At 37.1% G+C, this 13,648-nt stretch overlaps 1 protein-coding gene across 1 annotated transcript in view; it reads right to left on the bottom strand.

Annotated features, from left to right (window-relative positions):
• Window positions 1-13,129, bottom strand: part of adgrb3 (adhesion G protein-coupled receptor B3) — a gene marked incomplete at its 5' end in the record, with an annotated part of 112,241 nt that extends 99,112 nt beyond the window's left edge. Inside the window, one exon of the mRNA XM_080507948.1 lies at window positions 12,376-13,129. Coding sequence (XP_080364074.1) covers window positions 12,376-13,129 — 754 coding nt within the window. The remainder of the gene's footprint in view (window positions 1-12,375) is intronic.
• Window positions 13,130-13,648: the final 519 nt, after the last annotated feature.

The following is a 13,648-nucleotide window of genomic DNA, read 5'->3' as shown; positions in this document are numbered from 1 at the left end:
GAGAAAGAGTAAAAGAGAGAGAGATAGGGCTGTGATGATTGTACAATAGGTTGCTACAAAATGAATGCCTGAAAATGAACACTTTTCAAAGGAAGGGTCATTTATTCAAGCACGGGTCATTTGTGAGACAGATGCAATCAAGCTGCAGTCACGTTCATTTATAAAAATAAAAAAACAAGAGAAATGAAATTATTTTTTACGCACATATTTGAATGATCATTGGTTGAGAGCCAGTCAAATAGGGTTTTACCAGTCATGTAGATGGTGCATAGCAGCATAGAAATTCACAGATTTAGAGCTGAAGGAGAAGAAAGGTGAAGACCTGCAGTGAAAATAGTTAGGATAATATAAGCAATGAAGAGAGAGTAATTATTATGTTTGGACATATTAAAACCTTTACCTGGGAGGCTATTTTTTTGTTTTTTCAACTGAGACATGTTTTTATTAGCATCACCATAGCAAGCAGAAAGTAATGGTACATTTATAAGTAAGTTGACTTTTCACCAGGAAGCTTCCTTTGACCAGAAAATATGCATGAATTAACACAACGACATTGAGCGTCTGATGAATGACGAACACTGTGGACTAATAACGTCCCAATTAAAGCCACCTAACATTACCCTGACTTAGGTAGTTATTAGCCCACAAAAAAAGTTAATATTTCCATCAGTAGAAGTGCCTCCTTTCCAGCTATCATAGTATTTGCTTTTGCTTATATGATGTTTGTTATTTTTCTATAGATTTCTGTGGGGCTGACTTGTTTGCAATGGTCCCAATTTTGATTTGTTGTTAAATGTCAGCCAGCTAGAATTGTAAATGAAATTGTAATTCATGTCAATAATTGTATGTTATTACTGATTTTGACAGTAAGTAGGAGGGTATTGGTACTCTGGTAAAAGCTTTCCCGGAGAAGCCAGCAATGCAGTTTCTTATCATCATCAAGCACAATCTTTATAGACTTTAATCGCTGACTTGTGTTTTCACAATCAATTGAACATCCATAAATGCTCCTTGTGGGTGTTTGTGAGGCCCATCAATGATTTGTATGACTGCCGCATTTATGGCATTAGCAAAGTCAATAGACATAGGTTATTTCGAGAAGCCACATTCATTTACGAATTACATGCTCAGGCATTCGTGAGGCCCATCAATGTGAGTTGTCATGAAAGCTTAGCCATGTGTAGGTATCCTAACTGACAGATTAAGACTAACACACTGTAGGCCCATATTTCTCCCCATGCCATGACTATATTAACTCTGCCCACTGCAGCCGACAGTATCAGTGATAAACACGTTTCACATGTGCAGTACTGCTGGCAGGCTAACCATGCTCTGAATGCAACATGAGTGTGGTGCGTTTGTTGTCAGTGGTCTCGGGCGTAGTTTTAATTTTGATCTGACTGGGAAACAACCTGTTTCCAGACATTTTACTCCAATCTAATTATGGCAAATAATGAAAGCTGGTTCTGTGCAAACTCTGTCATAAATGAAGTTTCCCTGCAAAATTTGATATCTTCATTGCAGTGTAGACCTGCCAAATATTGGTGGTTCCAAACCAACGATAACCATCAATGACTTTGATGCAAGCATGTTATTTAAGTTTGACGATAAAATCTAGATTCAGTGGAATTAACTCAAATGCTTTCAGCCAATGAAGCAATCATTTTCCTCCGATTTTATTTATTTATTTAGTTTTCAAGAATGTGGGATTGACAGATTGAAATGATAGTTGGCCATACATTTTTTCACTTTTTTATTGTATTCATTATTCTGCCTTAGTTTGATTATATAATAATGAGAAATGTTCTTGACTTGTTTTTGTTTGCTAATATACTACATTACAATGATTGGATGACTTGTTGAATAATCAAGTAAGAAGTTTAACAAAATGCTGAAATAATTACTTCAATATCACAGAAATGTTTATTCAGGTCATTTTAATACTTGAGCTGAATCAAAGGTAGCGGGTACTATAAGAGGATAACAGTTGGAGGAGAATCTCTCACTCCGTGGACTTACTTGACATACTGCTGGTAATATGTTATAATAGACCATCCGAAGAGTCACTGCTGTTCACGTCTCTGTGCTCTGAAGGACAACGAGCTGTGGACAGCCTGACAATTTGACACATAAAGGTTGAGGAGTGATCATTTCAGAATCTCGACCTATGTTACATAAGTAATAACTCTTCTCCATACAGTGAGAGGAGCTGAATAGCCACAATGCGGGCAGCCCAAGCAAATATCAGCTGCCTGATGGCAGTTACTGAAATATACCATCATGCATCTGTCAAGGAATTCTGCCATTGAAGAGTCTTTTTCCTTCAAGATTTCAAATGGACAAATAAGTAAACAAAAGCTTCAATGTACCAAGGCAACTCTGTGTTTGATTTGATGGAGATGTTTTTGTTTCGGTTGATAAACTGTGGTGAACACACAAATAATTAGGTTTTTATATTTCTATTACATGCGGTTATTATTGGTAATTGGTCAAAATATGAATCACTTTTAATTCAGATTTTTACTGTTCTGTGAAGTGTCTGGTGTGCTCTTTTATTAATTATAGTATTGTAGAAACAGCATTTCTGTGTGTGTGTTTGTGTGTGTGTGTGTGTGTGTGTGTGTGTGTGTGTGTGTGTGTGTGTGTGTGTGTGTGTGTGTGTGTGTGTGTGTGTGTGTGTGTGTGTGTGCGTATGTATGTATGTATGTATGTATGTATGTATATATATATATATATATATATATATATATATATATATATATATATATATATATATATATATATATATATATATATACACGGTCGCTACGACAGCTGGAGAGAAAGGGATGGCAATCAAGCCAACTACAATCCGATGTTTATGTTTAGTTGGCTGGAAGCAAAATCTAAATTATCATGGAATATGGCCCACACATAAAAATTGCACTTGCCGCAAGCTCAGGGTTCATTTGCCTCTCTGAAATAAGAGTTTCTTCAAAGCAAATACAAATAGTTATTTCACTGCAAACTTCCTGAATTTATATATCTACTGAATATATAAAAAACATGCCTATATTACAAACACTACAAAAGTCATTTTGCATCTGACAGGGCTATTTTCAATTTCACTGATGGTATGGACAGTTCTTCCGAGGTTCAGACAAGAATTATGGGATTATTGCACAAAAAAGTCTAAAACTAATCCTGTTTAAGGAAGTATCTCTCACATTTCGTTTTTAAGTGGCGTTATGCCCTCACAATAAAACGAGCACCCCAAACTGATTGCTTGGCATAGCTGAAGGTCTCACAGACATTTTATTTTGGAAACCCTACGATTGCATCTAGCTGCTGCAGTGTCTTCTCTTTAAGTGCAGTTATGATACGTACATTTTAGCGGTTTGTGTTTTTTAGCAGTTCATGTAAACACTGCATGATATCATGAAGCAACGCAGATCATATGAGTACTGCTATACTGCCCTACATCATGGTAAGTTTTAAAGGCTGCATCTAATACAGCTACGTGAGGATCCACTTGCCTTCCCCTACAGAGGGACTGCCAGAGCAGCTACTGAAGCCCCTCGAGAAAAAAAAAAAGGATTTTGTTTCCACTTTCCCACATAGACAGTGTTTTTGAGTGACAGACTCATTTGCCAGGTTTTGTGGGTGGATGTTTATGCAAATGCCTTTCCTCTGTGGGCTGAAATAGCCATCCAGTGACAGGCCAAAACTAACTGGGTTGAAATGCAGGAGCATGCAACTGAGAGGCTGAAAGCAGTGCATAATTCACATTAAAATCTCTGCCACCCCACAACAAGGGCTTGATAAAAAATTTACCACATTGAGACCGCCCACACAAAAGTTTGAATATGACTGTTTTTTTTGTTTTTTTTCCAGCTTATTTTAAATAATTTTGAAAACATTTCACAGTGTTTATCCGCAAAGAGCTTCAAAGACTCGCCCTCGATTCAGAACTGTGGGGCAGAGCTCCGACAAACTCACGCGAATGCTGTTCATGTTTTTTTAGAAAGATGAATAGCGGAGTTGCTGGAGCTTGCTTGAAAGGATTTTGCTTTTTAAATGAATTGGTCATATGAGAATCACAATTGTCGCTGTCCACATTTGTTTTCACAACGAACTCAATCACACTTGTCTGCTGTCAGAGAAAGATGCTCAGCTTTAATTTCACACTGAGTTCCAGATGAACATAATAGAAACAAGTTTATAGTGCACCCTCTTCTCCTGAGCCAAACTCGGAGAAAATGTTTCTTTTGTTGTGGTGTGAAATCAGAAATCCTTGCCGCTGAATTATGTACATGACAGCAATAAACATATCAAAGCTGTATTATAAAATAATGATGCCATTGTCTTTATTCACAGAGATCGGGTCGTTGTTATGTTTGTGTTCATATAGAGGCCTTTGTGGAGGCAACGAATACTAGATCACAACAGTGGCTCTTCCTTTGATGTCTCAGGTTCACTAACCATTGACTCATAAATTGCAAAATAAAGACGAGATGCACTGTGATGTCAAAAGAAACATGCAATTACAGTGGAGATGTTTCCATGATACATGTGTGATGTGGTGTGGCTGATAGACTTGTTCAGAGTCGAGGACAAAGAACCACGTCACCCACACACCACGGCAAAATAAATAAATAAATAATGTCCTACAGGAAGAGATGTGAAATTAATTCCTGTGGAGAATTTGTTTGTTTTTTTTAATAAAAAGGAAACTACTCATTTAAATTCAGTCATTATATAAACCAGCCTTTGAAATAACATAATCTCACAATTGGAAACCTTCAGTGCTTGCCAATGCTTAAATGTTTTCCAACCGTGCTGCTGCATTTACAAGACAGGCCATATGTTACATGTGAATGTTACAGTAGTAGAAACATGTTTAAACATTGATGGGTTTTTATGCAAACAGATGGAAGCATGGGCACAATAAATTGAAAGATGACATGCTGGCAGGTAAGTGAGTGCTACTCTTCTCTTGTTTTTATTTATTTATTTTTTGCGTATTTAGCGTTAATATTTCCAAGAGTGTATCAAACCAGCAGTCGCACAGTGGAGGTGCTGGCTTGTTGCTTTCTGTTATTCTTACTCAATATTCAAATAATAAAGAGCTGAAAGGAAACTCGACTGCTGAAACAGCCAAATCTCTGGCATTTGTGGACAAATTTACGAGTGCAGCTTGGATGCATGTGCACACAAATTTACACGTGTTTGGAATTCATTACAGCAAACATGTATACAGGTGGGATGTACACACCAATAAATCAGACATGCATGATCCCTCATTGCTTATGCAGGGTTTTACTGGCGAAGCGGGACAATTTTCAGGATAAGATGTGCGTCTGCCTCACATCAGAGAATTAGATACGACATTGCGTAACCCATTACTTTGATTACAATTCCTGCTCTAATGTGACATTATTACAGGCAACAACTGTTACGCACACATTTTATTACAATTGCATTTATTGTAGTTAATAAATTTAAAAAGGTGGACTTGTCACCTCGATGATACTGCAAAAGAGCCGACAGTGGGATTCTGGGTTGATGCAATATTTGAAGCAATGTTAAACCTGTTTGGGCTATTCCAGCATGTTTAGCTTTAAAATGCAGCTCTGTCTGAATAAATCTGAAGGACCTGATTTTTTTTTCTTACATTAGGTCACATATAACTCTTTTTAAGATAAATATTTTACACCGATATCCTCGGCCTATTAATTATTAGATAATGATGAAAAATATACATTGGCTATTAATACATCTGCATCTCAAAATTTGGACTATGTTAGAATGGAAAAGTTATTTTTTTAATACATAATCTGTTTTGAGTTGTGAAATTTAAAATGCCTACATATAAACCAAAGTATTTTAATTGTAATTTGATTGTAATTCAACAATTTATAATAATGTGATATACAAATACTCTCCAGACATATTTCAGCAATATTACGTTTTTGACTTTTGACACTTAAAGAAAACAGTTTAATGACATTTGAACAAAATATTATTTCTTAAAATGTCAGTGTCTGTTTAAGATTTTTTTTTTTAATGCATTCAATCAGTATAATTTTTTTTTAAAATTATGTTCATTCAGCATACATTTTTCTGGTATTTAGACGACCAACTTCTCATAGTTCGTCAGGAACTACTACATCTTACGTCAGTCAGAATTATGTGATCCACAACTGTAAAAATGGCCCTTGCAGGAGCTTCAAGTAAGAAGACGAAATTCATGGCAGATTGCAAAAAAAAAAGTCCTGTGTGAATCTTTTCTGGCTTTGAATATAGAAACAGCTAAAACCCAAAGCAGTGAAATATGGGGAAAATGAAAGAATAGTAATGTAATTTCATAGATATTATTTGAAATAACCTGCTTTTTAAGTCCCTCCTCAGAGCACATTGGATTTTTAAAACCAAGTATGGTGTCAGTGTCATTGCTGCCAGCTTTACTTGTTATCGGATCACGATGAAAACAAGTCGTATTTCACATCACTAATTCAGACTGTGTGATGCTTTATGTATAGCATGGAAGTGGTAAGTTACGTCTTTGCTTTTTAAAATTACATTTGAGGCTCTCTTCCAGACGCACAGCAATTCATTGCATCCTGTCTGCAGTTCAGTTGTGACAACACAGAGCTTTAATTTACTCCAAGGCCATTTGCAGGGCACAGTCTGGCTATATGGTGGAGCGATGTCACTGACTTTCATTCGTCATGCTGTTGAAATAGAACATCGAGACTCAGATCGCCAATCCATGTCCCATGAACAACTTTCAAAGCCAATCTGCGCCCACCCCTCTGCCAGGTTATCATTATTACTGTAGTCTGTCGAAGGAGGTGACCATTAGAAAAATATCACAATAATCAAGGAATCTATTAGCCTAATGTAATTCTTTTGGTGGATCTTTTCCCCCTGTTAGAAGCTACTTGGGGTAATGAGTGTCTTTGATCCAGCAGTCATCATAAAACATTATGTGGTACTTGTAATAAATAGACATTTTTATCTTGGTGTATTAAGCACAGTGTGGCAGAACCTGTAGTTTGTTCTATTATCAATGGAATTGTTGAAAAAGAGAGACTTCTCCACCAGACTATTTGCAGTGACATCTGTGACAGTGACTGCAGTTTGAGCAGATATTTGACAATTTGTCTGGGTTTCTTTCAAATCTTCATAAATATTAGATAATTCAAAGAAGTTTCTGTATATTTTCACTAAAAAGTCAATGCACCTCCAGGCTCTATTATCTTTACCTACACATCACAGCAATGTGAGTCCTGAAGTCATTCTGAGGACAATGCCAGGCCTCACTTGAGCAGTTTTCTGTGTAGGTTTTTAAAAAAGGACTGCAGTTGACCCAAAGCTGTGTGTAGCTGATGAGAGCAGAAAAAGCAATTACTCCGCACTGTATTGTCCTATTTTGAAAAGATTAAATTTGATACATACTTAATGGACAAAGAAGATAGTCGGCAGTTTCACACTGATTCTAAGGGGTCTTTCAGTCTATGAAGGCTTTATGTTGACTTTGTTATTCCCCAACAATTTCTCAAAAGCATTTCTATCTTAAAATCAGCTGCCCCAGGAAACTGCAAACAAAATAATGAAACCAAAAGATAAAGCCACAAAACCGTGGGGACATCCAAACTCCAAAAGACTGAAGATGAGAGCAATATTTGCAGGAGGTTAAAAATTTCATTCTCAATGGTTACAATCATTGATGCAAGCATTTCACGGGGGAGTCAGGACACAGAATATTCATGATATTTACCATAGCTAAAGACAAATAATGCATGTCTAAGATAAAACAGATTCTGTGCTGTTGATCTCGGCACTCTTCTTCACTGAATTGGAACTAAAATGGCCTCCAAGTGTACTGAACAATGGGGCTGAGCATAATGCAGTGTGACTACTGAGTGACTTGACTGAGATCCAAAGTGAATAAAAGGCCTCACTATGTGAGGCAGCAAGGCTGAGCTGCTGCAGTGCTCAGGACTTTGGCGGGTGACAGTGCATCATAACACTTTGCACACGTTTCATTTGCCATTAAATCCTATTGCTATTTCCCACGCACGGTCTACGTTGTGATGATCAAATGAACGTCCACATTTATTCCATAAGTGGAATTTTTTTAGTTTTCATTTTTGTTTCCTCAAATATGTCCCCCCTGCCACTCTTTGAGCTTCGTCGTGGTTGATTCAAACTAAACCTTTAGACCAGTGGTTTTTAAAGTGTGGTGGGGCGAGCCCTCATGGAGCGTGAACCACATTTCGAACTCCCTTATCTTTTTTTTTCACATCAAATATTGGAAAGAGCTGTTGGGATCCACAGGTAATATAAAGCATATCGCCTCTTGCGCTAGTTAAAATATACTCAGATTTATATATAGTCTGTAATTGTCTTGATACTTGTGGATTTCCAAGAAAGACTATTAATACTTGGGATTTTTCCCCATTGCACTTTATAGAACGTAATTATCCCTTTTACCTCTATTAAATTTTTAAAACGTGTTATCTATATGTTGTCAGGTTGCTAAACAGGACACATCAGTCTTACTTTGAAATAATTTTTCAATAATGTTAATGTACAATACCATCCCAACAATCTATGACAACGTATATCACTGTCAAGTCAGATCTAGTTCTTAGTTTTAATTTCTTTATTGTATCTTATTCTAAAGATTCTTTATTATTAGGAATTGTTCATTTCATATATTTTCTTCTCTGTTGTTTTCAACAGATAATATGTGGAGATGACTAATACATTTCTTAAATTCCCCTTCCCCCCCAAAAAAATTAGAATGAAACTCTCCAGACTTTAAAGACACTGGTTTAGATAAAAACTGTTTCATATAGGAGTCAAATCATTGAGAATCAGGACTCAGATTTATTATTTCGAACCAAAATACTCATTAACAAAAGAGTTGGACTATTATTACAACCTCAACCCTGATTCAAAAACCAATTTAAAACCTGTATCCCAAAAAGTATGTTACTGTAACTCTGACATTTGTGCCTATTTGCCTATTATTACCAATGTTCTATCTCAAAAAGAAATTGAAAACTGTGTTTTCAGTGTGTGGATATTTGAGTGTGTGCAATTATATGCAGTAAATACATAAGTGAGACCGACAATGTTTGGGTGCAACAATTCAGATTTACTTTTTAATTTTAAAAAGACTAATTTGAAACAACAGTTAAACAACTAAAGTCATTTCGGTAATAAAAAGATAATTGTCAGTTATTTGTCGACAGACAGGGTAAACATAACATTGAGACATTTTGACACAGACATCACTGTTCAATGCTTCATTAGCAGTGAATGCCATAAAGGACATGTAAAGAAAGCACAATCCTCTCAGACAATGACACTCCTTGACCCTGATCCTTGAAATCTGGCAACTTCCACCCATTTGGGACAAAGAATAAAAGACTTTTTTCCTCTGCCAAGGACAGACAAGCACACTCGGCGACACACACCAGGCAATGCCACATCATGCCGTTTAAGCAGCCTGGTTAATTTCATGACTTAATTGTGGGGTATCATTCAAATGTGAGCATTTAAGTGCCTAATTTGTTGTCAATATGCAGAAAACACTCTAAAATATGTGGTTGTTACAGCTTCATTATCTATAACTATAACTCAGGTTTGGCTTTTTAATTTGTCTTCCTCACAATTCAGAGTCCTCCTAGCTGGAGTCAATTCAAGCATTCACTGGCTCAAAAGCAAAAAAAACCAAAAAAACAAGAGAGCCACCAGGACATCAAAGCTCAAGCACAAACAGTCACTCATTCACCTAGTCACCGAGCAGTTTAATTCATTCCTCGGCCTACTTGATTTTGATTGTGTAGGATGTGGAAGAAATCTACAAAAATGCCGACCCACCGGGGGAAAGAAGGGAAAAAAAAGGCAAATTAAATCTGTCTTGCTGTGAGTGCCACTGCGCCACTGTGCCACCTCCTTTTACAACTTTTTTTATTCATGAAATGGGAGAATGTGGCAAAAAAAAATAAAACTGCATAAATGAGTCATCTGAGTAGTACATCTGGATTTCATTGTGTCACTGTGGCTTTCAAAATGCCATGATATCAAGGAACAGGGCCTGTCTTTTATCTGAATAATCACCTTAAAGATTTGAGAGTTATAACCTTTTAAAATGTTGCTCTCCTCAGTGTGTGTGCAGCCCTGGTGGATAAGTAGGCATGTGGGGGGTTTCAGTGGCATGGCTGGAGTATACAACCTCCAGCCCTGCTTTTCTTTGATGTGCTCTGAAGCCATCCTCTACCAAGAACTGAGAAGATCAAAGACACGCGATTTTATCAAATGGAGCTCTTGTCGACTGTTTGTAATGCTTTATTCTTCATCAGGAACACCCATTCTGTCACCGTGATGCCACCGGAGACACAGTGCTCTTTTAAACCCAGTGGTGATCTCCCCGTTATCCAGATGAAAACGGATTTACTCAAACCTCCCATCAATCCTATAAATAGAAGCTCGTGGAAAATCTTCTGAGTGAAAAAAAAAATAAGCTGTGCTCTTAAGCTGTTATTAACATGCTGATAGGAGGTAAAATGTCAAATGTTATTTTGGAGCAGAGAGTTTCCCTGTGAAAATAAACACAGTGCTTCCGGGTGGGACTTGTGACATGGGCATGAGATTCACTAAATGATGAAATTATCTGATAAAATACACGGGTGAGTCATACTTTCTAATCTTACTGCACCTCCCATTCAACTGTGAACTGATGTGTATTCCATATATACTCTATGCTTAAGGAATCTCGTGGAAAGGCAGTTTAAATTTTAATGGATTCATCTTTTAACTTCATTTAGGTCAGCCTTTATTAAAAAGAATAGAATAGAATAGAAGTTCTTTTTTGTAATTTTACAGTGCAATTAGGTGTATTCCATGATTGTGCAACAATAACTAATGCATGCTGAAGAGAATGTCTGTATTCATAAAAATGCATTTCTATGTTACAGAAGGATGTGGTTTATCATATAGCAACACTCAATAACATAACAACTGCACAGCTGCATTACTGCAAAATACATTCATCTGCTCTTTATGATTCAGACACCAACACCTGTTATCCAGGGTGCCATTATAACAACTGTTATTTTAGTAACTGCCATAAGGGAATGCGGCTCTATAGAGCCTGCTATCATTTTATATATATATATATATATATATATATATATATATATATATATATATATATATATATATATATATATATAATGTTTTAACTCGTTATTTTTGACTCGGTGTGTGATGAATGCCTCTTATTGATGTCTAACATTAAACGCACCTGACTTCTGAGCTATGGAGCATTTTCCTCTGGGGGTTTTCCTCTGCTATCTGTTAAGCAGCTATGTGTCAAGAAGGGCTTGCTTTGTAATTCATGAATTAGCTACATGTATGTCTTAACCACAGAATCTCCCCCTGCTCGCGGGTGACACCATTGCACAAAATCTTTATGACCCTTATCACAAACACTCACTGTTTAATGTTCAATCAGCTGCCTGTGAGCCAGCTCGTGTGCTTTGTATGCGTTTGCCCACATGTTAAAAAAAAAAAACACAATCGCAAACAGATCCATTGATAATCCCATTTTCTTCTGTAAACTTTAGATTATTGCTCAATTCCAACATATAGTGAAAACACGTTGCATTGCTCTATGGCAACACTGCCCAAGTAGCTCCCTTATAGACCAGCTCTGGAAATCCTTGACTTCTTTTAATTTAAAAGAAATCTTTATTTTACTTATTTTTCCAATATTTTGCAGAGCTGAAAAAAAGCAATAAATGCTCAAACCTCATCCCCAATTTTTAAATGCTGCATTGCTTCAGCAATGTGATCCAGTCAGACACTGCTGCATCCATAGTCTAAATCCTTTTGTGTGACACAGATGCCAATAATAATGAAGGATGTGTCCACCGTTGGCCTTTTTATGTGAATGACATTGACATAAATGTATGAAAAATTATCTTTAGATTTGCAGCCATTTTAAATCTGCAGCTGATGTGTACAAACAGCCATTTTAAAATTCACATCAGTGATAGTGCATTTTGATTTCAGTCCAACCAAATGAAAGACCCCCTTTAGGTGGTTTGGCTTGTGCTGGTGTGGTCTTTACTACACCCAACTCCTCTGGCAGCTTTGTTCTTGAGGTGGATTCATTTCTGAGCCATCTACCGGCCATATATCTATGTGTGCTCTTTGTTTCATGGGCCATCACACTTCAGACATGCAATTAGGACAGAAGTAGGAGTGATTGACGTGCACATTTAATTTACATGATCAATATCTTAACTATACAAACAGTTGTCCAGTATGTTGTCAAGTATTTCAGCATAAAGAAGGAAAGGAAAGGATACTCACCTTCTTTAGGGGGCCGTTTCACTTCTGCGCTCAGATTGCAGATCTGCCCAGCTTGTAGTTGAGGTGACAAGCAACCCTCCGTTTGTGGATTTAAAGGTAAAACCACGTTGTTGAGCATGAGCATGCTCTCTGATTCTCCATCGCCTAAATGCTGAGGACATGTGCATTTCGTGTACACAATCCCGCACGTCTCCACTGTCCCTTTCTCTAGTTTCAGGCAGTTTTCCAACCAGGTACAAAGCACTTGACACCCAAACTGGCTAGGACTTGCCTTATTCAACACAAGAAACTCCACAATGGATTTCTCCTCTTCATCCAGCTTCTGTGGCGTCAATCCATTGTAATCATATGGAAAAACTCTCCGAAGTTGAACAAAATTCTTGTCATACAGCAAAAATACGTAAATATTCTTCGAATCGCATAGGTACACTATAGACTCATTGACTTTTAGCAATTCATTGATCTTTTCATGTGAGTAATGGTCAAACTGATAGGCAAGCAAAGAATACTCAGAGCAGCTCAAGTCTCGCTTGTATAACTTCAGGTAGATGCTGTATTTGGTAGGATCTGGGTTCTCCAGTGTCCATGTACAGTTTGTATAGTTCTTGGGAAACATTTCAGTCACTGAATAGGATCCATAAATGACACCCTTGACCAGAGTGGAACACCAATAATCTTGGGCACCAGTTAATCCAAACATAACCAGAAGATAGGTGGAAAATATATAAATCAACAGGTTTCGAACAGCCTTCATCCTATGTCATTTGGCCTGCAAGGAAAGAGGAAGAGAATTACAGAAGGCAAGTTTAAAGCAGAGTCCACATCAAACATTTTAGACTATTTCGACGGAGCCTAATCAATCTGCTTCATATTGGTCTTATTACGTCATGCCATGAGAAGGAAAATAGAGACATATTAACCCCAGCAACATGTGCTTTGCATCCCTATGCTGCCTCCTCCATCAACATACTTTGTGCAAACACTGCCACCTTGTGGCTTATTTGGCCTTTATTTATTTATATATTTATTTATTTTATTGAGGGAGGGAGGTGCAATAATGTGAGTCATTTAGACATTATTAATTGGGTCGTATTTGGTATGACACAATCCCTGGAGATATTCAAATGTAGCTATTTAGAATATGTGACATCAATAGACAAACGGTAAAGACGGTATGCAACTGTGCGCAGTCCCCTCAAGTTGTGCGATGGAAACTGCTCATTTTTTACGCAGTCCGTATCAGATCTTTTCAAACCGAGCTGTATTTTACTCC

This window comes from Blennius ocellaris, assembly GCF_963422515.1.
Source record: "Blennius ocellaris genome assembly, chromosome: 13".
Taxonomy (NCBI): Eukaryota; Metazoa; Chordata; class Actinopteri; order Blenniiformes; family Blenniidae; genus Blennius; species Blennius ocellaris.
The sequence above is the reverse complement of the archived record's forward strand: the minus strand, read 5'-3'. Positions and strand labels throughout refer to the sequence as shown.